The sequence below is a fragment of the Sus scrofa genome, chromosome 14 (genome assembly GCF_000003025.6).
Source record: "Sus scrofa isolate TJ Tabasco breed Duroc chromosome 14, Sscrofa11.1, whole genome shotgun sequence".
NCBI lineage: Eukaryota > Metazoa > Chordata > Mammalia > Artiodactyla > Suidae > Sus > Sus scrofa.
In genome coordinates this window covers 73,054,433-73,078,619 of record NC_010456.5, presented here as the reverse complement: position 1 = coordinate 73,078,619, position 24,187 = coordinate 73,054,433, and the positions used below count along the sequence as shown (strand labels likewise).

General features: G+C 50.8%; 3 protein-coding genes across 13 annotated transcripts in view; 1 reads left to right on the top strand and 2 right to left on the bottom strand.

The window, feature by feature from the left end:
* Positions 1,806–4,247, bottom strand: LOC102161997 (wiskott-Aldrich syndrome protein family member 1-like). The gene is made up of 3 exons (XM_021073695.1): positions 4,226–4,247; positions 3,629–4,167; positions 1,806–2,481 (listed from the first exon to the last, which is right to left on the bottom strand). Exons 1-2 carry the CDS (start codon positions 4,245–4,247, stop codon positions 3,749–3,751), a joined length of 441 nt encoding a protein of 146 aa, XP_020929354.1. The 3' UTR covers positions 1,806–2,481; positions 3,629–3,748.
* Positions 4,015–24,187, top strand: AIFM2 (apoptosis inducing factor, mitochondria associated 2). 11 transcript variants are annotated; one of them, XM_021073861.1, is made up of 10 exons: positions 4,015–4,126; positions 11,069–11,259; positions 11,616–11,731; positions 13,342–13,461; positions 14,145–14,237; positions 16,794–16,902; positions 18,387–18,539; positions 20,171–20,371; positions 20,651–20,825; positions 23,747–24,187. In XM_021073861.1, exons 2-9 carry the CDS (start codon positions 11,082–11,084, stop codon positions 20,800–20,802), a joined length of 1,122 nt encoding a protein of 373 aa, XP_020929520.1. In that variant the 5' UTR covers positions 4,015–4,126; positions 11,069–11,081; the 3' UTR covers positions 20,803–20,825; positions 23,747–24,187. The 11 variants fall into 11 exon arrangements, with proteins under 11 accessions (XP_020929520.1, XP_020929519.1, XP_005657457.2 ...); XM_021073860.1 differs by having other exon boundaries at positions 11,066–11,259; XM_005657400.3 differs by lacking the exon at positions 23,747–24,187 and adding an exon at positions 23,134–23,398.
* LOC100738475 (core histone macro-H2A.2) overlaps positions 23,392–24,187 on the bottom strand; it is a 52,844-nt gene continuing 52,048 nt past the window's right edge. The window contains exon 9 of the mRNA XM_021073865.1: positions 23,392–24,154. Within this exon, the coding sequence (XP_020929524.1) occupies positions 23,989–24,154 (166 nt within the window). The 3' untranslated portion in view covers positions 23,392–23,988. The remainder of the gene's footprint in view (positions 24,155–24,187) is intronic.

Genomic DNA, 24,187 nt, shown 5'->3' with positions numbered 1-24,187 from the left:
AGCCTCATTAACCAGTCCATCGGCCAGGTACTGAAACCCAGGCCAGAATTGCACTTCTGCTGCATTTGAGCCATTAGACGGGGGGATCTATTCGTCACAGCCATAGAACCTGTCCTCATAAAGTCTTTGCCTACCTGGGAGCACTAGGCCAAACCACATTTCGAGGGAGAGGGTTATACATTTCACTAAAACCAACCAGGCTCTTTGGATGAAGCTAAGAGTTGTCTCTTCCTTGAGTGGGGTTAGCACTTCTATTTCTTTGGGTCCCCGGGTTGAGCCCAGTACCTTGGAGTTCCTCCCAGCCCTGGGAGACCATAGTAGGGTCACCTGTTGCTGTCAGAGACTGTCCTCAGGCCTGGGTGCGCTCACTCATCATGGCTGAGAGCCAGCAATGCTTCCTTCTCATAGACTCTGTGATATTTAATCTGTGTGCCATTCTGGTTAATCATTAAAGTTCCACAGAACTACCAACATTATGACAACCAAATCATATCTCCCTACTACCCCTTGGGACCTGGAAATTCAAAGATGACACTTTCTTGTTAGGCAAGGAGCCCTGATTTTCGGTGCCAAAGCTGTGCACGCTGTTGAGTGGGAAGAAAGGAGTGATTGTAGGGTGAACTGTCAGGGAACAGCCAAGAGGGACTGGACTGAGATTCTCTCCCCCAGCCCCACATTGTATTTTGGCTTTTTAGGGCCGCGCCCAAGGCATATGGAGGGTCCCAGGCTAGGGGTCGAATCGGAGCTACAGCTGCTGGCCAACACCACGGAAACAGCAACTCCGGATCTGAGCCGCAGCTGTTACCTACACCACAGCTCATGGCAACACCAGATCCTTAGCCTGCTGATCTAGTCTAGGGATTGAACCCAAATCCTCATGGATCCTAGTCGGGTTTGTTAACCACTGAGCCATGAAGGGATCTCCCCTCTCCCCTTCTTGAATCAAGGTGTCCTCTGGTTGCCAAGAAGGTGTTAAATGACCTTCTTTCCCTGGTTGGTGTGGTTTGGAGCAGGTCCTTGAAGATGGGCCACGCCAGTGCTACAAGCCACGCCTGAGTCCAGTATGGACCACTGCACACCTCTTCTCAATCCCAGGTTCAGGTTTGTGATGATTTTTTGAGTCTTTCCCTTGTAACCTGCTGATTGGAATCCTCTCCATCTTAGCCCAGTGTCTCCACAAAACTTTCCTTGACCTTCCCAAGCCCAAGGCTGTACTGCTCTTATTCACCTCTGTCTCCCGCAGAGCTGGGGCATGTGCCCAGTAAATTTCTGATGCCTGCTTAACTCACCATTGAGTCTCTCCTTTGCTTGGTTAGGCATGATGCGCTGCTTTAGGGTCAAGGCCCAGCTACTCTCCTTTACTAGCTGGGTGATTTTGCCTGAGTTATTAATCGATGAGTTTCAATTTCCTCATCTGTGAAATGAAGATTAATAAAACTTACCTTGGAGGACCCATATGTAAAGTAAATTTGAGAAGTTATTCTAGGCACTTAGCTTGTGTTCAATAAATAATATAGCTATTATGTTTCTAAGAGTACTGGTAGGATTGGTTCATCAGAAATGAATCACTCATGGAGTTCCCATTGTGGCACAGTGGAAACGAATCTAACTAGGAACCATGAGGTTGTGGGTTCAATCCCTGGCCTTGCTCAGTGGGTTAAGGATCTGGTGTTGCCGTAAGCTGCGGTGTAGGTTGCAGACTTGGCTCAAATCTGGCATGGCTGTGGCTGTGGCTGGCAGCTGCAGCTCTAATTAGACCCCTAGCCTGGGAACCTCCATATGCTGCAGATGCGGCCCTCAAAAGACAAAAGACAAAAAAAAAAAAAAAAAAAAAAAAGGAATCATTCCGGTTGCCAGGGGCTGGGTGGAGGAAGGACCAGGTAGAGATTGCTGAGTGTGGGGTTTCTTCTTGGAGTGATGCAAATATCCTGGAGTTAGATGGCAGTGATGGTTATGTAGCCTTCACACCACTGAATTGTACACTTTGAAAGAGTGTATTTTATGGTATGTGAATTATATCTTAATTTAGAAAAAATCGTGTAAGCACACATTAGCGAATGTCTAGGGAACCAGGTGCTGGGGTCAGTGCCAGACGCCGGGGACTCAAAGTCCAGCAAAGCAAGGTCCTAGCCCCCAAAGAGCTAGTCAAAGGTGGGTGTTGCCCTAAGTGTCAGAGTTTAATCCCCACCCTATTTTCCTCTATGGGTTTCAGGAGGAAAACAAGGAGATACAAGCTATTTGGAAGTCTGCAAAACTCAGGAGAAATGAAGGGTCACTGCCCCTAGAGCATCAAAACCAACCTGTGATTCCCTGATGGGTCCCAGGGAGGTGGGTAAGGATGGACAGGGCTCGTGGGATCTCTTCACCCACACACAGGCATGGTTGCTCTTCTGTGGCCTCAAGGGCTGAGAGGAGGTGGAGACTCTCATCCCTCTGACAGTCTGTCCTCCTTCAGCCCACCTTCACAGGGCAGGGTGCCAGCTGGATAGGAAGAGAGGCAAGGATTCAAAGAACTGGAAGAGGCAGCCTGAGTTGTGTGAGCTAAGAATGAAAGCAGGGTGCTCACATCAGCTCCCCTCCCAGCTTGAGATGATTCCAGGGACCAATGTCTTCCAGGTGGAATTGATCACAATACTCCCTATGCCAGAGTATTGGATACAAGGTCTTTGACTATAGCTTTTAGAAAAGGTACAGAAATGGCTATTTCTAGCATAAACATTCATGAAAACCAAGACAGTAAAGGGCAGTATTCAGAAGAGCACTGGACTGGGAGCGAGGAAGCTGCCAGTGTACTGTGTAGCCTTGGGCAGGCTAATCTGCCCATCTAAACCAGCTGTAATAAATGGCTGCTGTGTATTCACTGCGGCTGTGTGCCAGGCACCATGCTATGGCACACTTCACCATAAATGATCTCCTTGAATCTTTGCTACAACGTTTCGGGTAGGTGCTAATATGTGCATTAAATAGAGGAAGATGGCTTATTTGTCACCAGATTGGCTCAATCCTACCTCCAGGTTGTGGCTCGCATCAGTACACAAGCACTTTCTTTCTCCCTCTTGACTTCCCTCCTACATAGCGTTAGAGCAGGAAAGGGCTGTGGGGTTTTGGAGCAGAACTAAATAGACGCAGAGAGTCTGGAGCATTGAGGTTTCAAGTGGTTTACTAACCAGAGGAGGAAAGGTTCAGGCTCTCTGCCTTTATTTACTTCTGCTCCCAAACCCCACAGCCCCTTCCCGCTATAACACCCAGTTCCCCCAATTTCGGGCAGCCCTCCTACTCCCCCCATCTTTCCACCCTTGAAGTAACTCAGACCTCACTCTTCTGCTGAAAACCCTGCGGTGGCATCTTGCTGCTCTTGGGACCACACAGTCTTCACCAGGGCCTGGAGGCTTCTGCTACCTTGCCAGGCTTGGCCGCTCTGCCTTCGACGCCTCTGCAACGCCCCTGCTCTCAGCTCGTTGTCTTGCTTCCACCTTTGCACACCCAGAGGCACAGTTGCCTTCCCTCTGCCCAGGGCCAAGTCCATCTCATCCTTGGAGAGACCCCAGCACCTTTCCTTTGCCCTGCTGTTCAAGTTTTACTTACTGCAATTAGCCATACGTGTTTTTTTCTTTCCCCAGACTCTCACCTCAAGGAAAGCAGAAGTCATGCCTGTTTTGTTCTACATTTTACAACCCCTCACCACCACCCTGCGCGCCAGCACAGTGCCAAGCATGGAGTAGGTGCTTAAGTGAGTTGGCATTTTGGTTTATACGCGCCTGAAGGCAGAAGGCTGGTGATCCGCCCGAGGTCGCACAGCTCGCGCTGCAGCTCGCCCTCTAAGGGACGGCGGCTGGAAAGGCGTCTGGCAGGGAGCCGGACGAACTTTGCGCGGAGTCCGAGGGGCCGGTAGGGCGCGGGCGAGCTCGGCCATAGGGCTCAAGTGCTTACGGTTGGGGCAGTTGGCTCTCGGGCTGGCCGAGGCGGGCGGACGACTGCAGTTCCCCGGGTGGCCGCCGGGGGCATAGCGGAGGCTGGAGGGCGGAGGCGCCGAGTCACGCCGGCCCGGGAGGGGCCTCGGCCCCGCCGGCGACAACCGGAGCAGCGGGCGGGAGCCGGAGCGGAAGCGGCGGGAGGAGGCCGGCAGGTGAGGGGGCGCGAAGGGCGGGCTCTCCCAGACCCCTGAGTCTGCAGGGCCCCCAAACACCCTGAACAGCGTCGGGGGCCGGGGCTCCCCAGTTGTGGCCCTGGGAGGAGAGGGAGGCCATCGAGAATGCGTTGTTCAGGTCTGCACCGGCCCAGGTCCCCCCAAACTCAGCGGAGAGGTTTGCTCCCCGCGAAGAAGGAGCAAACTTGTCCCCTCCGCGTCCGCCGCACAAATCCGTAAGTCTTCTCAAGTAAGACAGCTCCGCTATCACCTCCTCTCCCCTTCGGCCACCCCCCAACCCCGTAAATCCCAGGGTGTTCCGAGGGTCGCCGCTGGATGGTGGAAACTGAAGCAGGTGTCACATGGCAGGAGGGACGCCTCGGTATCTAGGAGGAAAATGTTCTGGGTTACCCTTCCAGGGTGCCCTGGAAGGTCCGCTTCTCCACGCAGCCCCAGCTTCTGCCGGGACTGAGGCGAGAGGTGGCCAAGATATCTGATGTGCCGGAGGTGATGGGGTGGGGAGCCCAGGACTCCTGAAATTCAGTCTGAGTGGCTTTTAGTGCCTGATGTTGGCTGTTTTTTTTTTTTTTTTCCTTCTTCTCCCAACAGCACCCCCTAAACACACCCTGCTTTTTCCCTCCAATTAGATTCCCTTTAATCCTTGGATGTGCCCTGAAAATGAGGAGGGGAGGGGCGCTTGGGAGCTGACAGTCCCACAGGAGGACAGGCACAGGGCAGAGGATCAGACACAGTTTGGGAAGGGGCTTCCAGGTGTCCTGGCTCTGCACCTTGAGATCAAAGGCCAACATGTAAAATACGTAAATATGTGCAATATCAAGGAGGCCTGCTTGGGTTCTTGGGTACTGCCCTAGACTCCCAGAGGCCCCCAAGGAACACTGTGTATAAGCCTGCATCTGGAGGGCCTCGGTGTCAGAGGAGAGACTGAGGTTCAGCGGGGCTGGGCCTTGGTCTGGACTACCCAGCAGTTAAGTGAGGTGCTGAGAGAGCGGTGTGCTCCAAGGCCAGCCTGCTCTTTTCATGTCTGGTGGTGAAAGGAGGAAGCCAGGGTCCAGGCACAGGCAGTGAGAGAGCAGATTCTGGGAATATTATGGGAACCACCGAGAGACTGGCTCCCAGGAGGCTGTACCAGGTTGTGGCCTAGCCTGTATAACACTCAAATGAACCTTGCTGCCTCCTCTTTAGACTTTTTTTTTTTTTTTTTTTTTCTTTTTGCTATTTCTTTGGGCCGCTCCCTTGGCATATGGAGGTTCCCAGGCTAGGGGTCGAATTGGAGCTGTAGCCACTGGCCTACGCCAGAGCCACAGCAACGCGGGATCCGAGCCGAGTCTGCACCTACACCACAGCTCACGGCAACGCCGGATCGTTAACCCACTGAGCAAGGGCAGGGACGGAACCCGCAACCTCATGGTTCTAGTCGGGTTCGTTAACCACTGTGCCACGACGGGAACTCCTCCTCTTTAGACTTTGAGTCTCTTTCAGAAATTGGTCTTTTGAGGTTTTGTTCAGCATGTGTTCCCTGGGGCGGGGGGAGTGCCCGTCTCAGTTTGGACCCGGTGTCTGGCAAGGGAGACTGTCCTGGTGCTCTGAGTCACACTCTGGAGCCTCTCAGCCAGGACCACCAGTCTGGAAGCAGTGTGGAATCCACCTTCCTTATAACCAGTGAGCACACAAAAGCCATGGGTTTGGAGTTCCCTTGGTGGCTCATTGGTAATGAACTCCACTAGTATCCATGAGGATGTGGGTTTGATCCCTGGTCCCACTCAGTGGGCTAAGGATCCGGCACTGCTGTGAGCTGTGGTGAAGGTTGCAGATGAGGCTCCGATCCTGTGTTGCTGTGGCTGTGGTGTAGGCTGGTAGCTGTAGCTCCGATTCAACCCCCAGCCTGGGAACTTCCATATGCCACTCCTTTGGCCCTAAAAATATATATTAAAAAACCCCCAAAAACAAAATTCAACCCACCTGTTTTGTCTGTAATCTCTATGAAGCAACCCTGGGTGACATCCTTGCCTTATCAGAGCCCACAGGGTTTCTGCTGTGTGTCCTCTGAGGCATGACCTCTCCACAGCTTTGGCTTCCATGTTTAATTTCCTCATTTTTTAGTAGATTCCTCAAAGCCCTTTGTATTACTAAAGAAGAATCCCCCTGGGATCAGGCTGGGTGTCTGTGGCAGAGAAAACAGGATTTACTGAGAAAATTTGAGAAGAAACCAGATTGCGTGTGTGTTGGGGTAGGGGGCAAGGGTAAAATTACTTAGGCGTCGCTGGATAGTTAGGACTTATTCTCTTGGACCTTCTTCTTTTTTTTTTTTTTTTTTGCTTTTTTGGCCACACTTGCGACACATGGAAGTTCCCAGGCCAGGGATCAATCCAAGCCAGAGCTTCAACCTATGCCGCAGCTGCAGTGATGCCGGATCCTTAACCTACTGCGCCAGGCTGGGGATCACACCCACAACACCACACAAGCAAGCCGGATCATTAACCCACTTCGCCACGGTGGGAACTCCTCTTCGATCTTGTTTTATTTTAACATTCCTGAATCTGGGCAGGTTTAGTTAAGATTCTCTGTGTTCTCTTTTTCATCTTTATGCTCTGTAAAATCAGATGGTGAGTTTGGCAGTTCTTCAGAAAGTTAAATCCAGAGTTAGCATAGGACTCAGCAATTCCATTCCTGGGTATATACTCAAGAGAATTTTTTTTTTTTTTAATGGCTGCCCCCGTGGCATGTGGACATTCCCAGGCCAGGGATTGAATTTGAGTGGTGCTGCAACCTATACCACAGCTGTGGCGACACCAGATCTTTACTCTTTGTGCTGGGCTGGGGATTGAACCCACGCCTTTGCAGTGACCCAGGCTGCTACAGTCAGATTCTAAGCCACTGCACCATGGCGGGAACTCCACTCAAGAGAATTTTTTTATCCACACAAAAAGTTGTACGCAGATAGTGGCATTACTCATATTAACCAAAAGGTGGACACAACCCAAATGTCTACTAACTGACAAATAGATAAAGAAAATCTAGTATCTTCATGCAATGGAATATTACTCAGCCATAAAAAGGAATGAAATACTGATACAAGTTACAGCTTGGATGAATCTTGAAAACATTGCACTAAGTGAAAGAATCCAGACCTAGAAGGTATGGAATAGGCAAATCTATAGAGACAGAAAGCGTATATGCCATAGAGGTTAGCAAGGGCTTGAGGGAATGGGGAGTGAATGCTAATAATGGATATAGGGTCTTTTTGGGGGGAGGGTTGATGAAAATGTTCTGATATTAGATCGTGGTGATGGTTACACAACTTTATGAATGTACTAAAGACCACTAAATTGTACACGCTGAGATAGTGAATTTTGTAATATGTGGAAAAATCACAATTTAAAAAATTAGATGGGGGAGTTCCCGCCATGGCACAGTGGGTTAAGAATCCAACAGTAGCAGCCTGGGTTGCTGCAGAGGTGTGGGTTCAATCCCTGGCCTAGGAAATTCTGTAGGCTGTGGGTGTGGCCATAAAAATAAATAATAAATAAAAATAAAAAATTAAATAATAGGAGGCCTGGAGTTCCTCTTGTGGCTCAGTGGTTAACGAATCCTACTAGGAACCATGAGATCAAAGGCTCGTGAGGTTGTGGGTTCGATCCCTGGCCTTGCTCAGTGGGTTAAGGATCTGCTGTTGACCTGAGCTGGGGTGTAGGTCGAAGATGCGGCTCGGATCCTGTGTTGCCATGGCTGTGGCGTAGGCTGGCGGCTATAGCTCTGATTCAACCCCTAGCCTGGGAACCGCCATATGCCAAGGAAGCGGCCCAAGAAATGGCAAAAAGATAAAAAAAAAGTAGGAGGCCTGCCATTTTTTTTTTTTTTTTTTTTTTTTTTTTTTTGGTCTTTTGTCTTTTTAGGGAGGTTCCCAGGCTAGGGGTTGAGTCAGAACTACAGCTGCCGGCCTACACTACGGCCACAGCCACAGCAATGCAGGATCCGAGCCATATCTGTGACCTACACCACAGCTCACAGCAACGCCAGGTCCTCAACCCACTGAGCAAGGCTAGGGATCAAACCAGAATCCTCATGGATACTAGTTGGGCTCGTTAACCACTGAGACATGATGGGAATTCCACCTGTCTTGTTTTTAAAGCTTTATTATTTCTGTAAAATGACACACTCAAAAATGTTCAAACAGTACAAAAAAGAGGAAGAAAGCTCAAAAAAGAAACTAAAATTAGCATCTGGCAACCACTATTAGGATTTTGGTTTGGAGCACAGATCTGGTCAGGCTGTAGAGGATTGAACGTGGGCAAGTTACTGAACTTCTTCCCAGAATGAGGAGGAAACCCCACCTATTCAATGCAAAGATATTAGTAAAAGCACAGTGGATGCTCACTCTTGCCAGCATTGCCTGCGTGTGTGTATATGTAGCGAGGTACGTGTGTCTGATTGCCCACAGGTGAGATTAGGCTCTGCCTGCTGTACTATTACCTGACTTTTTCATGGACAGGCTTTTTTTTTTTTTTTTTTTTTTTTTCAAAAAAGACTTTATGTTATTTACTTATTTGTTTGTTTTTGTCTTTTTAGGGCCGCACCCAGGACATATGGAAGTTTCCAGGCTAGGAGTCAAATTGGAGCTGTAGCCACCGGCCTACACCACAGCTCACAGCAACACCAGATCCAAGCCACGTCTGCGACCTACACCACAGCTCATGGCAACGCTGGATCCTCAACCCACTGAGCGAGGCCAGGGATCAAACCCGCATCTTCATGGAATCTAGTTAGGTTCCTTAACCACTGAAGCCACGACGGGAACTCCTATTTATTTACTTTCTTTTTAGGGCCGCACTTGCGGCGTATGGAAGTTCCCAGGCTAGGGATCCAGGGGTCGAATCAGAGCTGCAGCTGCCGGCCTATACCGCAGCCACTGCAACGCCAGATCCATGCTCATGGCAATGCTGCGTCCTTAACCCACTGAACAAGGCCAGGGATTGAACCCGCATCCTCATGGATACTCATTGGATTCTTAACCACTGAGCCTTAACGGGAGCTCCAAGGCTTTATATTTTTAGATTAGTTTTAGGTTCACTACACAACTGGGTGGAAGGCACAGAGATTTCCCATAAGCCCCTGCCCCGTCCCATACATAGCCTCTGTCATTATCACCCACCCGTGTGGTACATTTGTGATCGTTGATGAACCTCTATTAACCTAATCCCCTAAAGAAGACCATAGTTTACATTATAGTTCACTCTTCATTTTACGTAGTCTGGACAGAGTATGAACAAACCATGGTGGAGGTTTCCAGTGATTGAGGCTGTTTGCCCAGCACCATTGCTTCGGTAGAGCATATAATTCAGCATCCTCAATTGCATACATGCTTTTTGAGTACTTGCAGAGTGGGTGGCTGGGGGTGCAGTTGTGTAGTTTAAGCTGAGGGTTTGGGTATCTGGCGAAGTAGGTCATGGGCGAACAGAGGGGAGTCTAGCTGTCCTTGGGCCCAGGTGAGAATCAGCATTGGAAGAGCCCAGAGAGAGTCGGGTGTCCAGGCGTGTTGGGCAAGGGAGGCTGCCGAGGATGAAGGGTGGAGTGGGCTGGAGAGCTGCCAGGCCCCTATTTCCCCTTTGTCGTGTGTCAGAGGTCAGTGGAGGAGAGAGCAGAGCAGATTCCAGGGAGGCCTCAGGCGGCTTATGCCGAAAAAGCTTCTCTCCTCCCTGGCTCAGCTCTGGCAGCCCGTCCTGGGCCCGGATGTGCCCTCAGGCCCTGGCCTCTGCACCTGGAACTCCAAAAATCAATTTACCTTTATGGAGGGCTAGTTGGGTGAGGCCAGGGTTTGCCCTTGGGGGAAGCCAGTCAATGATCCTGGGGGGCTGGGGATCAGGGGTCAACTCCTTTGGCCAATCCACTGCCCATCGGGCCTGTGCTCAGGCTCACTGGGTTTTCTTCCCTGTGAGGGCCCCGATGTGGCCCTGACATGACCAGCCTCTGTGTGTTGATGTATGTTGTTGAGTTGGCAAATATATTGAGTGGAAAAAAGTGCAAATCAGTAGATTAATGTGTGCAAAAAAGAATCATGATAGTAGGTGGCCAGAATATCTCTGGAAGGATTCGTATAAATTTGGTAACAGTAGATGCCTTGGAGGAGGGAGCTGGGGGGTTGAAGGGATGAAAGGGAATTAGAATACCCCGGGTTCCTTGGGAATTTAATTCCAATTTTATAAGAATTGGAATTTCGGGAGTTCCCGTCGTGGCGCAGTGGTTAACGAATCCGACTAGGAACCATGAGGTTGCCGGTTCGATCCCTGCCCTTGCTCAGTGGGTTAACGATCCGGCGTTGCCGTGAGCTGTGGTGTAGGTTGCAGATGCGGCTCGGATCCCGCGTTGCTGTGGCTCTGGCATAGGCCGGTGGCTACAGCTCCGATTCGACCCCTAGCCTGGGAACCTCCATATGCCGCGGGTGCGGCCCAAGAAATAGCAACAACAACAACAAAAACAACAACAACAAAAATTGGAATTTCGGAGTTCCCATTGATCCCAGCAGAAACGAATCTGACTATGAACCATGAGGTTGCAGGTTTGATCCCTGGCCTTGCTCAGTGGGTTAAGGATCTGGCGTTGCCATGAGCTGTAGGTCACAGATGTGGCTTGGATCTGGCATTGCTATGGCTGTTGGGTAGGCTGGCAGCTGTAGCTCCAATTAGACCCCTAGCCTGTCATGGGTGTGGCTCTAAAAAGCAAAAATAAAATAAAATAAAATAAAATAATAATAATAATAAATAAATTTTAAAAATTGGAATTTCATTAGTAGGTGATTACATCATTTCAAAAGATCAAGTCTTGGCATTCACGGCCTTTCTTGCTGAGGGTCCCTGCCCGCCGTCCCAGCCTTCAGGACCCCCTGAATCTGATGTGGCCTGTCCTCCTGTCCTCCTGTTCCAGCAGCACCTGGTCCAAGATGGGGTCCCAGGTCTCCATGGAGGCAGGAACTGTGCACGTGGTGATCGTGGGCGGCGGCTTCGGCGGGATCGCGGCTGCCAGCCAGCTGCAGGCACTGAACATCCCCTTCGTGCTGGTGGACATGAAGGACTCCTTCCATCACAATGTGGCTGCCCTCCGGGCCTCTGTGGAAAGGGGTAACGGGCCCCTTTCTGGGCTTTCTTTGTTGGGTGCTCTTGGCACTGCTGTGGGTGGTTTTCTGCTTTTAGGGCAAGCTGCCTACCTCCCACCCCTAGACAAATTCCTGGGAATCTTAAGGTCATTGGCCTTAAGTAGCTACCATATTCAGAAGTCAGAGCGTGAGCTTCTCCGAGGACCTGGGGCCCAGGCTGGCACTTTAGGGGGTAGCGGCCACCTGGGGGTATACCACTGGCCTGGCTGTTTGGCCGAGGCCTCCCCTGTTGGTACACAGCTCAGGAAAGCTTCTGAATTATTCTGGCCTCTGCGGGCAGCCCAGTTTTACACCGTGACCTCCTCTGTGTCCCTACCCCAGGGTTTGCCAAAAAGACCTTCATTTCCTACTCGGTGACCTTCAAGGAAAACTTTCGGCAGGGCCTGGTGGTGGAGATAGACCTGAAGAATCAGACTGTGCTACTGGAGGACGGCGAGGTGAACCCACTGGGGGCTGGCTGTCCTCGGCTGGCTTCAGGAGGCCCTGGGGATGCAGCTGTTGGAGGGAGGACACCTGGGTGGGTCCCCTCAGGGATGAGCCCCCCCCCCCCCGATGCCTGCCTGGAGCCTGGCAGATAGCAGATGCCTCCTGAGCAAAGGCTGGGCCCTGGCAGCCACAGGACAGCGGTGTAGACATTCTGGGAGTCTTTCCTGTCTTCAGCTGACCATGATCTCCCTTAACACCCTCCGTGACCCAGTGAGGGAGGTGGCATGGCCTCACTGTACCCAGAGGTTAAGAGGCTTGCCCAGGACCCCACAGCTGGAGCGACTCCACCAGGATTTTGAGCCAGGCAGTTTTATCCCAGAGCCCCATGCTCTGAAAGCCAGGGTCCCGGGTCCGGGAGCCCCCCTCATTGTCTGGAATCAAACGGTAGGTGCCATGGTCCCCGTCACCCGGACTGGAGTGTCACGGGTGCAGAGCTCTTCTCCCCACTGTGTGTGTTCCTCAGCCCCAGCCATGGTGGGACGGTGAGCTAAGTGCCACACCTGGCAAATCCCTGTGGGACCATAGTTCCCTTGGCCAGCTGCCCGCAGTCCCCTCCCACCTGGCCCTCACCTCTATTCAAAGCTAAGTGGGGATTGGACAAAGGGGTCCCAGTTCCTGTCTTTGATGGGTATGTGGCATGGTGTGAGTCGGTCCTCCTTAAATTAATAGTGGGGCCATAGAATCTCTAGTTGGAAAGATTACTGAGAACCTCCTTGTCCCGTGATCTGGGGTCTATGATGGGCTGAGTGGGATGCAGACCTTCCAGTTCCCCTCCCATCAGAGCAGCTCTGGTGTTTTGTTTTGTTTTGTTTTGTTTTATTTTATTTTATTTTATTTTATTTATTTTATTTTTTTATTTTATTTTATTTTTTGCTTTTTGGGCCGCACCCAGGACATATGGAAGTTCCCAGGCTAGGGGTCAAATTGGAACTGTAGCCACCGGCCTACATCACATCCACAGTAACACCAGCTCCGAGCCATGTCTGCAACCTCCCATAGCTCACGGCCATGCCGGGTCCTTAACCCACTGAGCCAGGCCAGGGATCGAACCTGCATCTTCATGGATCCTAGTCAGATTGTTTTCTGCTAAGCCATGACGGGAACTCCTGGTTTTGTTAATTTTATATATTTTGGGCTCCAAACAGGATTTCCCTGCCTCCTTTGCCTTTTTTTTTTTTTTTTTTTTGGTCTTTTGCCAAGAGAAGGGGAAGTTTCTTCTTAAATAATGCTAGTAGATGTAGATATAGATATAGATATTCCGCATTGGAAGCTAGAACCCTGCTCCTCCCCCACAAGTAGTTTCCTGCTCCCTGTTTACCTGCCCCCACTGCGTGGGGAGTGCTCCCCTCCTGTTTTCACATCCAGTGGTTCTGGCAGGAGGTAAAATCTGCTTCCTTGGGTACTTCCTGGGTTCTAGTGCAACCCCTTGGCCTAACCAGTAGATGGTTTTGCTCCCCTCATCTGGGCCCTCTCCCGCTGGGTGCTCCTTGCCTGGTGGGGCCTGGCATTGGCTGCAGAAGCCCAGGCCTGTGCTCACCCTTCTTTTCCTGGCCCTTCACAGGCCCTGTCCTTCTCACATCTCATCCTGGCCACGGGCAGCACCGGGCTCTTCCCGGGCAAGTTTAACAAGGTCTCCAGCCAGCAGATGGCCATCCAGGCCTATGAGGACATGGTGACACAGGTGAGCTGCCCACTGACCAGGGGGGGTGTTCCCCCTGGGGAGTGGAACAGCTGTGGTGATGCCTGGGGCTGCAGCAAGGAGCTCTCAGAATGTGCCTGGAGCCACAATGGTGCTGTTAGCAGGAAGGGGCTCCTAGGAGGAGATCTTTGGACTTGTCATGAGGTCTGGATGTGAGCACTAGACCTGCTCAGGTAGCTCCTGGCTCTGTTTGTACAGGGCTCTGTGTTTTATAGAGTGGGCTTGGATCTGTGGTCTTGGTTGGTTCTCATGGGGATCTGGAGGGGTGGGTGGAAGGAGTCTGTCCCCAGTGAACAGATGAGGCAGGGAGACCCAGAGAAAGGTCCCCAGGTGAGGGCAGCTGCAGGACCAAAGCCAGGTCTTTCTCGGGCTGAGGGGCCTGGGGAGCCTCTTACACGGTCGTGAGCAGATATGAGAGCAGAGATTAGGAACTCGGGCCAGCATCCTCTGCAAAGTGCACAGGTAGTGACACTCTTGGGGCTGTTTTGAAAGTTGAGTGAGAAGTGCAGGGTGATGCCCCATGAGAGCTGGTCCCGAGGAGACACATTTGGACCCTGAACTTGGAAACAGTTCTCTATGCTTCTTTGGCCAAGGAACCCACTCCCTAGATGGACCCCAAGGCAGCGTGGATTTGGGGGTGTGCCTTATATTTCCTCCTTCTGCAGGTCCAGCGCTCACAGGCCATCGTGGTGGTGGGAGGAGGCTCTGCGGGTGTGGAGATGGCTGCAGAGATTAAGACCGAGTACCCAGAGAAAGAGGTGGGCTGGCGGCTGGCTTTGAACTCTCAGAGGCAGGCTTCTTTTTTATCTCAGGAACATCAGAATTTGCTCAGGGCCTGGGAGGTGGAGCGCCGTTAACATAAAAGGGAATGTGTGTTTCCCGTCTCCTGCCTCCTGTTCTCTGCATTTGGGGAGTCCTCTAAAGTCCCATTCTGCCAGGGAATTTTCCTGGAGAGCCAGGGTATGTCCTAGTTAAGTGAGGGGTCCTGTCCTCTGGGCCAACTTGGAGAATCAAGCCTGGGTTGGGGGAGTACCTTCCAAAAGGTTAACTCCTGTGTCTCCTGTAGTATCTAGGCCTTTGTGATAAAAATGTAGACTTTTTTTTTTTTTTTTTTTTTTTTTAATGAATTTTGGAGTTCCCATTGTGGCTCAGTGGTAACGAACTCAACTAGTATCCATGAGGACGTGGGTTCGATCCCTGGCCCAGCTCAGTGGGTAAGGACCTGGTGTTGCTGTGAGCTGTGGTGCAGGTCACAGACACGGCTCAGATTTGGCGTTGCTATAGCTGTGGTGTAGGCCTGCATCTGCAGCCCCAATTTCACCCCTAGCCTGGGAACTTCCTTAAAAAAGGAAAGAAAGGAAGAGAAAGAAAAGAAGGAAGGAAGGAAGGAAGAAAAAAGAAAAGAAGGAAGAAAAAAATTATTGGAGTACAGTTGTCTTAGAAAGTTGTGTTAGTTCAGGTACAAATCAGTTATACATATACAACTGTTTCTTTTCAGATTCTTTTCCCCTATAGTTTATTATACAGTAAAAACAGTATTGAGTAGATTACTCTGTGCTATGTAGTAGGTCCTTGTTACTTATCTATTATATATATATAGCAGTGTGTACATGTCAAACCCAACCCTCTAATTATCCCTCCCGCCCCACATTTCCCCTTTGGAGACCACGAATTTGGTTTCAAAATCATTAAGTCTGTTTCTATTTTGTAAGTCAGAGAAAGACAGATATCATATGAGTTCATTAATATGTGGAATCTAACAAAAAATGATACAGAAGAACTTACAAAACAGAAATGTAGACTTTGATTATCTCTTTTTGCTGATAACTAGCTGTGTCAAAGACATCCCCTTTGGTGTCTTATCTGGGGCAAGCAGCAGCCTTTTGATCTTTAAGAGACTATACCCTGGAGTTCCATCACGGCTTAGCGGAAACGAATCTGACTAGCATCCATGAGGATGTGGGTTCGATCCCTGGCCTCGCTTAGTGGGTTAAGGATTTGGCGTTGCCGTGAGCTGTGGTGTAGGTCGTAGACGTGGCTCAGATTCCACGTTGCTGTGGCTGTGGTGCAGGCCGGCAGCTGCAGCTCTGATTTGACCCCTAGCCTGGGAACTTCCAGATGCCGCAGGCGTGGCCCTAAAAAGACTAAAAAAAATAAAAATACAAATAAATAAAACAAGAGACAGTAGCCCTTGCCCTGAAGAGCATATAGAGGGACCCTGCAGTTCACCCCTCACAGCCTGTGCTGGGGAAGGACTGGCCAGCGCTGCCTTCTGCCTAAGGGAAGGTGGCCTGTTCTGTTTTAGGGGTGGAGGGATAGAGAACCTGCCGGTTCCCTGGAGAGAAAGGGAGCAGGCTGTAAAGGCTCAGCTGAGGGCTGAGTGATGACCAGCAGTTATGGGTCCTGGAGGGAAGAGCTTGCCTGCAGGTGATGCCAGATCAGCTTCTGGGAGCCACGAGGAGCCTGTGGCTGGTTCTTTTTCCCTAGAGGAAGAAATGTAAGATCAATATAGGCTAACTTAATTATATGACTGTTCTCTGACAGATTCTTGGACATTATGATGAGCAGTTGGTGTAGAAGTTTATTAATCTTGATTGATGGGGTAAAGGCTAGTCTGAAGTAGTAAAATGACTCAATATGACTTCCATGCGTTTATAGTTAGTAGAATAAGAGTACTAGTAGCCATCCTGTATTGAGGATTCAGTATGTGCTGAGTTATAGGCTTTATATGTCTTTTCTCATTTCATCATATAAAATTCCTAGGAGTAGGACTGTGATCTATATTACTGAGGCTTCAGGAAGTGTCCGAGTGGGTATCTGAGAAGGAATTTCAACCCAGACGGTCTGATTTCAAAGCCCAAGCTTTGAACATCACTCCAGGCTGCCTCCCACTTCCCTGTGCTGAGCCAGCAGCAAGCAGACATGCCTGGAAGTGCCAGTTTTAGAACCAGCTCTAATATAGATGTCAGTCTGATTTACCGTCAGAATATTGATGGCTCATATATGGACTGCATAATTATAAGTACCCAGGGATGCTTGCAAATCATTTTCCGCATGGCCCTAGGTGAGTTGTGTGTTGCGGAGCCCTGGCACATCTGCAAGAATTCTCCCTTGGAGATGTTGGCTCCAGCCCAGCTTGCCATTAACTGGTTCTGGCATTGGGCAAATTACTTCTCTGTGGCCTTACTTTCCTCACCTGTAAACTGGATGTCGGGGGTGGAGGTGGGGAGGTGGGGCTGATGTGTTTTCAAGCCTCCTCGTGTGAGCACGAGACTCAGTGGTTCCTTCTCTGCCCTGTGGTCGTTTGTCCCCAGGTCACCCTCATTCACTCCCAAATGGCCCTCGCTGACACGGAGCTCCTGCCCTGTGTCCGGCAGGAAGTAAAGGAGATCCTGCTCCGGAAAGGCGTGCAGCTGCTGCTGAGTATGTGCAAGCCCCCTCCTGCCCTGCCCCTCCCCTGGCCTGGTGAGATTTGGCTGAGGCTTAGTCACTGCCCCCAGCCAGAGGGTGGCCGCCCTCGTCCCCAGGCTCTCTGTGTCCTGAGGTTGGGCCGCAGAGACCTGTCAGCCTTGTCATCCAGCTAGAGGTGTGCCTGTCCCTGGGCAGGGCAGAGGCCCCAGGACTTACCGAACGTCCCTGTCACGGAGGCAGCACTGTCCTGGCTGTTGCTGTGGACACAGTACAGGTGGTACCTGTCTATTAAAAAATCATATGAAAGATTTGACTTGAATTGTGATATCTCCTTTGTGGAGAGAATGGGTGTTTTTGATTTTTATTTTTATTTTTTTGGTCTTTTTAGGGTCACACCTGTGGCATATGGAAGTTCCCAGGCTAGGGGTCTAACGGGAGCTACAGCTGCCAGCCTATACCACAGCCACGGTAATGCCAGATCCGAGCTATATCTGCTACCTACCCCACAGCTCATGGCAACACCAGACCCTTAACCCACTGAGCGAGACCAGGGATCGAACCAGCATCCTCATGGATACTAGTTGGGTTCTTAACCAGTTGAGCCATGACAGGGCCTCCTGATTTGTATTTTTTTTTTTTTTTTGTCTTTTTGTCTTTTTTTTGGTCTTTTTTTTTGTTGTTGTTGTTGTTGCTATTTCTTGGGCCGCTCCCGCAGCATATGGAGGTTCCCAGGCCAGGGGTTGAATCGGAGCTGTAGCTACCGGCCTACGCCAGAGCCACAGCAACACGGGATCCGAGCCGTGTCTGCAACCTACACCACAGCTCACGGCAACGCCAGATCGTTAACCCACTGAGCAAGGGCAGGGACCGAACCCGCAACCTCATGGTTCCTAGTCGGATTCGTTAACCACTGCGCCACGACGGGAACTCCCTGATTTGTATTTTGAGTATAGTGAAGAGCATGGCTTTTGTCCAGAGCAGGAGGGAAGAGACCCACCCAGCATGTTAGGGAGGGGCCTTGCTCTGGCAGTGTGACCCCCAGTTTACAGGGTCCGACCCCCTATCCTTTTGCAGGGAGACCAGTATCTGCTCTTGAGAACCCTCCTGGCTCCCAGGCCCTTTTCCTGCCTGCACCTCCTGGCCCGAGGAGAGTGGGCTGGCCCTCGACTTCCCTTGCTTTCCCTGTTGGTAGTGAGCCTGGAGGTGCTTCTCCTGTCCGGTGAGGCTGGTGGATCAGACCTTCAGGGAGGTGTGGCTGAGGTCTTCCTCAAATAGCTGTTCCCAGAACTTCTTGGGAAGCTCAGCCTCACTTCCCCAAATTGCTTTTTGGGACTCTCCTTTCATTGGATTCCTTGGGGACAGATGTCCAGACTGAGCTTCTTGGGGAAGCAGAGAGGACTGGCCTCTAGCTCCCAGGCCAGCCCCTTGCTTGGGCCCCAGGCTTGGTGACATGCCCGCCCTCTGCCAACCTCCTGGTCACTGGCCTCCCCTAACAGGTGAGCGGGTGAGCAACCTGGAGGGACTGCCTCTCAACGAGTATCAGGAGTGCATCAAGGTCCAGACAGACAAAGGCACGGAGGTAGCCGCCAACCTGGTGATTGTCTGCAACGGCATCAGGATCAACACTTTGGCCTACCGCAGCGCGCTCGGTAAGCTGGGGGCCCAGCTGCGGCCGCTCCCCGGGCTGCCTCCTCACTCTGCAGCCCCCCAGAGGGCCCTGCAGCCTGCTCCCACAGGAATCGGCGCCACCCGCTCCCCCATCCCAACAGCTCATTTGGTCTCTCTCTCTTTTTTTCTTTCTAGGGCCGCACTTTCGGCACATGGAAGTTCCCAGGCTAGGGGTTGAATCAGAGCATTGCAGCTGCCGGCCTACACCTCAGCCACAGCAATAGCAGCAGGGGATCTGAGACTTACACTGCTGCTCATGGTAACACCAGCTCATTCATCCACTGAGCAAGACCAGGGATCAAACCAACATTCTCATGGATACTAGTTGGGTTCTAAACCCACTGAGTCATGACAGAAACTCCTCATTTTCTCTCTTCTGAATGGTGACATCAAACTTTCAATTCAGGTGTGGGTCCACTCTTGCTGTGCCTTCCTCAACTGTAGTAATAGTGACTTAGCCCCAGGTTGCCAAAATGAACAGAATCTTCCAAAAACCGAGTCCCGCCCCTAGTGGTGAGATAAGGGAACAGGTGTCAGAGAGAGGAAAAAGATTTGGTTTCTGTTAGCTTTCCTTGGAACACAGACTCAGAGGAAATTCCAGGGTCAGGACTTTTCGGTTCACAGGTGTGCTGCTGTTCCCAAACCCTGATTCAGATGTTTGGTGACCAAATATTTGGTCACTTGAGCTTGGAACGATCCTTGGGAGTGGGGGGCAATAATGAAGTCTCACGTTCTTAAAGCTCAGTAAAAAACTGTTTAGCCAGCTGGAGGTGGGGTGGCCTGGAGACTCAGTGGTTCCTTTTCAGGCCCTGTGGTTGCCGTGTCCCCAGGTCCTTTCCTGGACAAGGAGCTCCTGCTATGGGATTGAGGGCTTGTAATGTACAGAGATCCCAGAATTCAATACCTAATTGTCCTAATGTTGTATTTTCAAACATAAATTCCTTTAAGTCCCTTAAAAAGAAAGTTAATCATTTATTAAAGCTCTGCATTTATTTTTTTATTTTTATTTTTTGCTTTTTAGGGCCATACCCGAGGCATGTGGAAGTTCCCAGGCTAGGGGTCGAATTGGAGCTGCAGCTGCTGGCCTACACCAGAGCCACAGCAACGCAGGATCCAAGCCATATCTGCGACCTACACCACAGCTCATGGCAACGCTGGATCCTTAACCCACTGAGTGAGGCCAGGGATCGAACCCGCATCCTCATGGTTCCTATTTGGGTTCGTTAATCACTGAACTCCGAAAGCCCTTCATTTATTAAAAAACAAAACAAAACCAAAAAACCCCCCAAAGATCCACATCCAAAACGAAATTCAAGACTTGGCTGAGTTGTAACTGAATCCTCATTTAAGTGAATCATTGTTAACCATAGTAACTTATAAAGAATTACCGGCATTACAACACCTGCTGGTCTTTCTGACCCTTTTCCTTCCCAGAATAGTAACCTCACCTTTGCAGGGAGAGTTCTGAGGTGGGGACCTCAGGCAGAAATAAACGAGGAGGGAGGCTTGCCTCTTGAGGATGGCCAGATCAACACTGCAACCTATTTTTACCGAGTTCTGGTGGCCACTTCCCATGGCAGCTCAGCCTCTTGGTTTTGGGATTGCCTGGCAGGTGATCGGCTGGCCGGCAGTGGTGCTCTGAGAGTGAACGAGCACCTCCAGGTGGAGGGCTGCAGCCACATCTATGCCATCGGTGACTGCGCCAACGTGAGGGAGCCCAAGATGGCCTATCACGCCGGCCTCCATGCCAGCGTCGCCGTGGCCAACATCGTCAACTCCGTGAAACAGAGGCCTCTGAAAACCTACAAGCCAGGTCAGGAAGCCCCGAGTGTGGCACTGCTTTAGGAGAGTTGGGGTTAGACACGGGGAAGGCTTTGTGGCTTTGGATGACCATCCGCTAGCACAAACTCTCAAAGCTGGGGCCAGAAACCAGATCTCGAATAAAAACTCAGGGACTTACGCACCTTCCTGAAAGCTGTGCGCATTTCCCTGCCCTGACACTGAAGGCCCCAGGAAAGGTTTGTGCCCTCGGAGTTGTAGGCGCATGAATGGTAAGCAGGGTTCTAGTCTGGTGTGTCTCTCTGCTCCACAGGTTCCCTGACATTCCTCCTGGCCATGGGGAGAAATGACGGCGTGGGCCAGATCAGTGGCTTCTACGTGGGGCGGCTCATGGTTCGGCTGGCCAAGAGCCGGGACCTGCTGGTCTCCACAAGTTGGAAAACCATGCGGCAGTCTCCACCCTGAGGGGGAGGCTGGGCAGGAGACAGGTACCACTGCTGCCCGGTGAACTGCTCTCTTGACAAATGGTACCCGCTTGACAAATGCCAAAGGGCCAAAGCTCTTTTCCTAGAGTAAGATGCCAGTGATACACTGACAAGAAACATAACTTACAGAAAACCAAAAAACTGGGGTGGGGAGTATTGGGGTCAAAAAGACACGTCTAGGAAATTCCCTTGTGGTGCAGCAGGTTAAGAATCCGGTGTTGCTGAAGCTGTGGTGCAGGTCGCAATTGTGGCACAGGTTTGATCCCTGGCCTGGGAACTTTCACATGCTGTGGGAGTGGCCAAAAAAAAAAAAAAGACCACCCCTAAAGGAGCCTTTCTGGGTTTGGAAAGGTCTGCCTGCACTCGTGCTGGCTGAATGGTTCCCTTGGCCTTGGGGTGGGCATAGCCTGCTTTCTCTCCCCCAGCCTCCTCTTGGATGTGTGTGTGTGTGTGTTTGTGTGTGTGTGTGTGTGTGTGTGTGTGTGTGTGTGTACATGTGGGATATGGCATTCAGAGGTCTCAGGAAGGGTCTGCCTGTCTGTAAGGGCAGGAAGGAGGTCCTGCACAAGGAAACCAGCTAAGGGAGGGGAGCTGGGGTGGAGAGATGGCCTGCACCCCAACCTCTCCCATCTCCTCAGGGCGGGGAAGCCTGAATACACATCCTGCAGGTTGTCAGTAAGAACCTAATTTTATTTATTTATTTATTTTTAGGGCTGCCCCCGCAGCACATGAAAGTTCCTAGACCCGGGGTCAAATTGAAGCTGCAGCTGCAGGCTTACGCCACAGCCACAGCAACGTGGGATCTGAGTCACATCTGCAACCTGCACTGCAGCTTATGGAAACGCCAGGTCCTTAACCCACTGAGTGAGGCCAGGGATCGAACCCACATCCTCATGAATACTAGTCAGGTTCATTACCGCTGAGCCACAATGGGAACTCCAGGAGCCTAATTTTATTTTATTTAATTAATTAATTAATTTATTTTTTGTCCTTTTGCCTTTTCTAGTGCTGCTCCCACAGCCTATGGAGGCTCCCAGGCTAGGGGTCAAATCTGAGCTACAGCTGCCAGTCTACACTAGAGCCACAGCAGTGCAGGATCCGAGCCTCATCTGGGACCTGTACCACAGCTTACGGCAACGCCAGATCCTTAACCCACTGAGCAAGGCCAGGGATTGAACCCGCAACCTCATGGTTCCTAATCAGATTCATCAACCACTGAGCCACCACGGGAACTCCAAGGAGCCTAATTTTTTTTTTTTTGTCTTTTTGTTGTTGTTGCTATTTCTTGGGCCACTCCCGCGGCATATGGAGGTTCCCAGGCTAGGGGTTGAATTGGAGCCGTAGCCACCAGCCTACTCAGAGCCACGGCAACGTGGGATCCAAGCCGCGTCTGCAACCTACACCACAGCTCACGGCAACGCCGGATCGTTAACCCACTGAGCAAGGGCAGGGACCGAACCCGCAACCTCATGGTTCCCAGTCGGATTTGTTAACCACTGCGCCACGACGGGAACTCCAAAGGAGCCTAATTTTAAACTCAGTCCCTATTGTCTGTAATCTTCATGAAACCTTCTATATTTCCATGCTTAGATATTAATTATATAACATAGGTTACATTTAGGAAGAGTTAGATAAAGTTTCCCTCCTCTTTTGTCCATCCTAATAGATAGTAAAATTTTCACAAAGCTAACAGATTAAGACAGAAGCCTGCCCTGCCGGCTGCTGGAGACAGTTAAGGAAAGGCAGCCAAGCTAGCCTACCTTTGGGTGGGTTGCTCTCTGATTAACATTCAGGGAGCTGGGTGGGATTCAGCACGTGAACCCTGCATGCTTCCAGCCTTCTGTCATAGGCAAATTTGTAAGTGACAAAGCTCTAGCTGATGCTGCGGCTGGGGCACCCTGTGGGAACCTATGTGGTTTTGTGCCTCTGGTTTCCTGGCCAACGCCAGTGTCACTTATCTGGAGGCCCGGCAATGTGGCAATGTGCCTGCCACCAATTATGTTAAGGTAAAAAAATAACTCCTCTATTTGGGAGAGGACTTCTAATCAGGGCAGACCTATTTTGGGCCACACAGGTGAGATCTCTGTGGCAGAGTAGGCTGAACGAATTCAGCTGAGTAAGTTCAGGTCCTGCCCAGGCCCTCCCTGCCCCTCCCTGCCCACTTTTAATGGCAGCCTCAGTACTTGGCCAGAACCCTTTGGACACCGGGCTCACTAGGGTTCTCGAGCTCGGTCTGTCCTGATGGGCTGTGGCCCAGGTCTGTTCCACTTTGTGGCCCAGGCTTAAGTGAGACTGTGCCTTTTTCCCAAAGGATGACCACCTCACGGAGGCTTCGCCCAGGCCTCCATTCCCGAGGACGAGGGCCAGCCAGGCGCCTCTTCTGGAAGCAGGACCTGCCACCTGAGAAACACAGGCCATTCTGTACTATCTGACGGGGGCCTCGCATGGTGGGAGTTGCAGCCCCATTGTGACCGGCCTTTTTCTATTTTAACATTCCAGAAGTTTCCACCCAGGGGGACACAATTGATTCTCCAAACTGAGGAAAATGTTGCAATAAAAGAATATGTTGTAAGAAAGACACTGGATCTTTTATTATTTTTTTCCTTTCATTTTCTTTTTTCTTTAAAAAACAAAACAAAACAAAAGTCTGAAGTGAAACCTTTTTAGGAGAAGTTACAGATATTATAGGGGTATAGGGGTGGGGGCACTAAAACAGCAAAGAAAAGCACCCGTGAGATGCCTTTCCAATTTTCTTCTTTGCATCACTGAGTACAGACAGCCACCAAATCCCAACTCACTTTTATGCCCTCTTCCCTTGCAAAAAGGAGAAACAGAAGATTTTAAGAATTTTGAGAGGATTGTGTGTGTGTGTGTAAAAGTCAATGCTATAAATCTAAAACGAAGTCTGTTTTTTTTTAAAAAAGTTCTAAAACAACAGGAAGAAAACAGATGGAAAGAAACCCCTCGTGGAGACCTGGTTAATTACGGACTGAGGCTCTTTTTAACGAGAATATAAAAACGCAGCGGGCTCTTCCCGTGGGCAGGACCTGCTCCTGCAGCCTCTGCTACCCGCTCCCCTGCCGTCACCCTTCCTCTCTCCTTTTGAAAAATAAAACCCCGCTCCTGTGACTTCGATCCTCCTGGTTTCCGGCGGCGAGCGCGGCGGCTACTTGGCATCGAGCTTGGCCATCTCCTGCACGTAGATGCCGATGCTCTCGCTGTCGAAGAGCAGGAAGTAGACGTTCTTCAGCGAGGACGCGCTCGAGTCATCGAAGTGGGCCGAGATGGCTTTGAGGGTCACCTGGGCTGCCGTCTGTTTGGGGAAGCAGTTTCTGGGCAGAAATAAAAGAGCCAATGTCACTTTG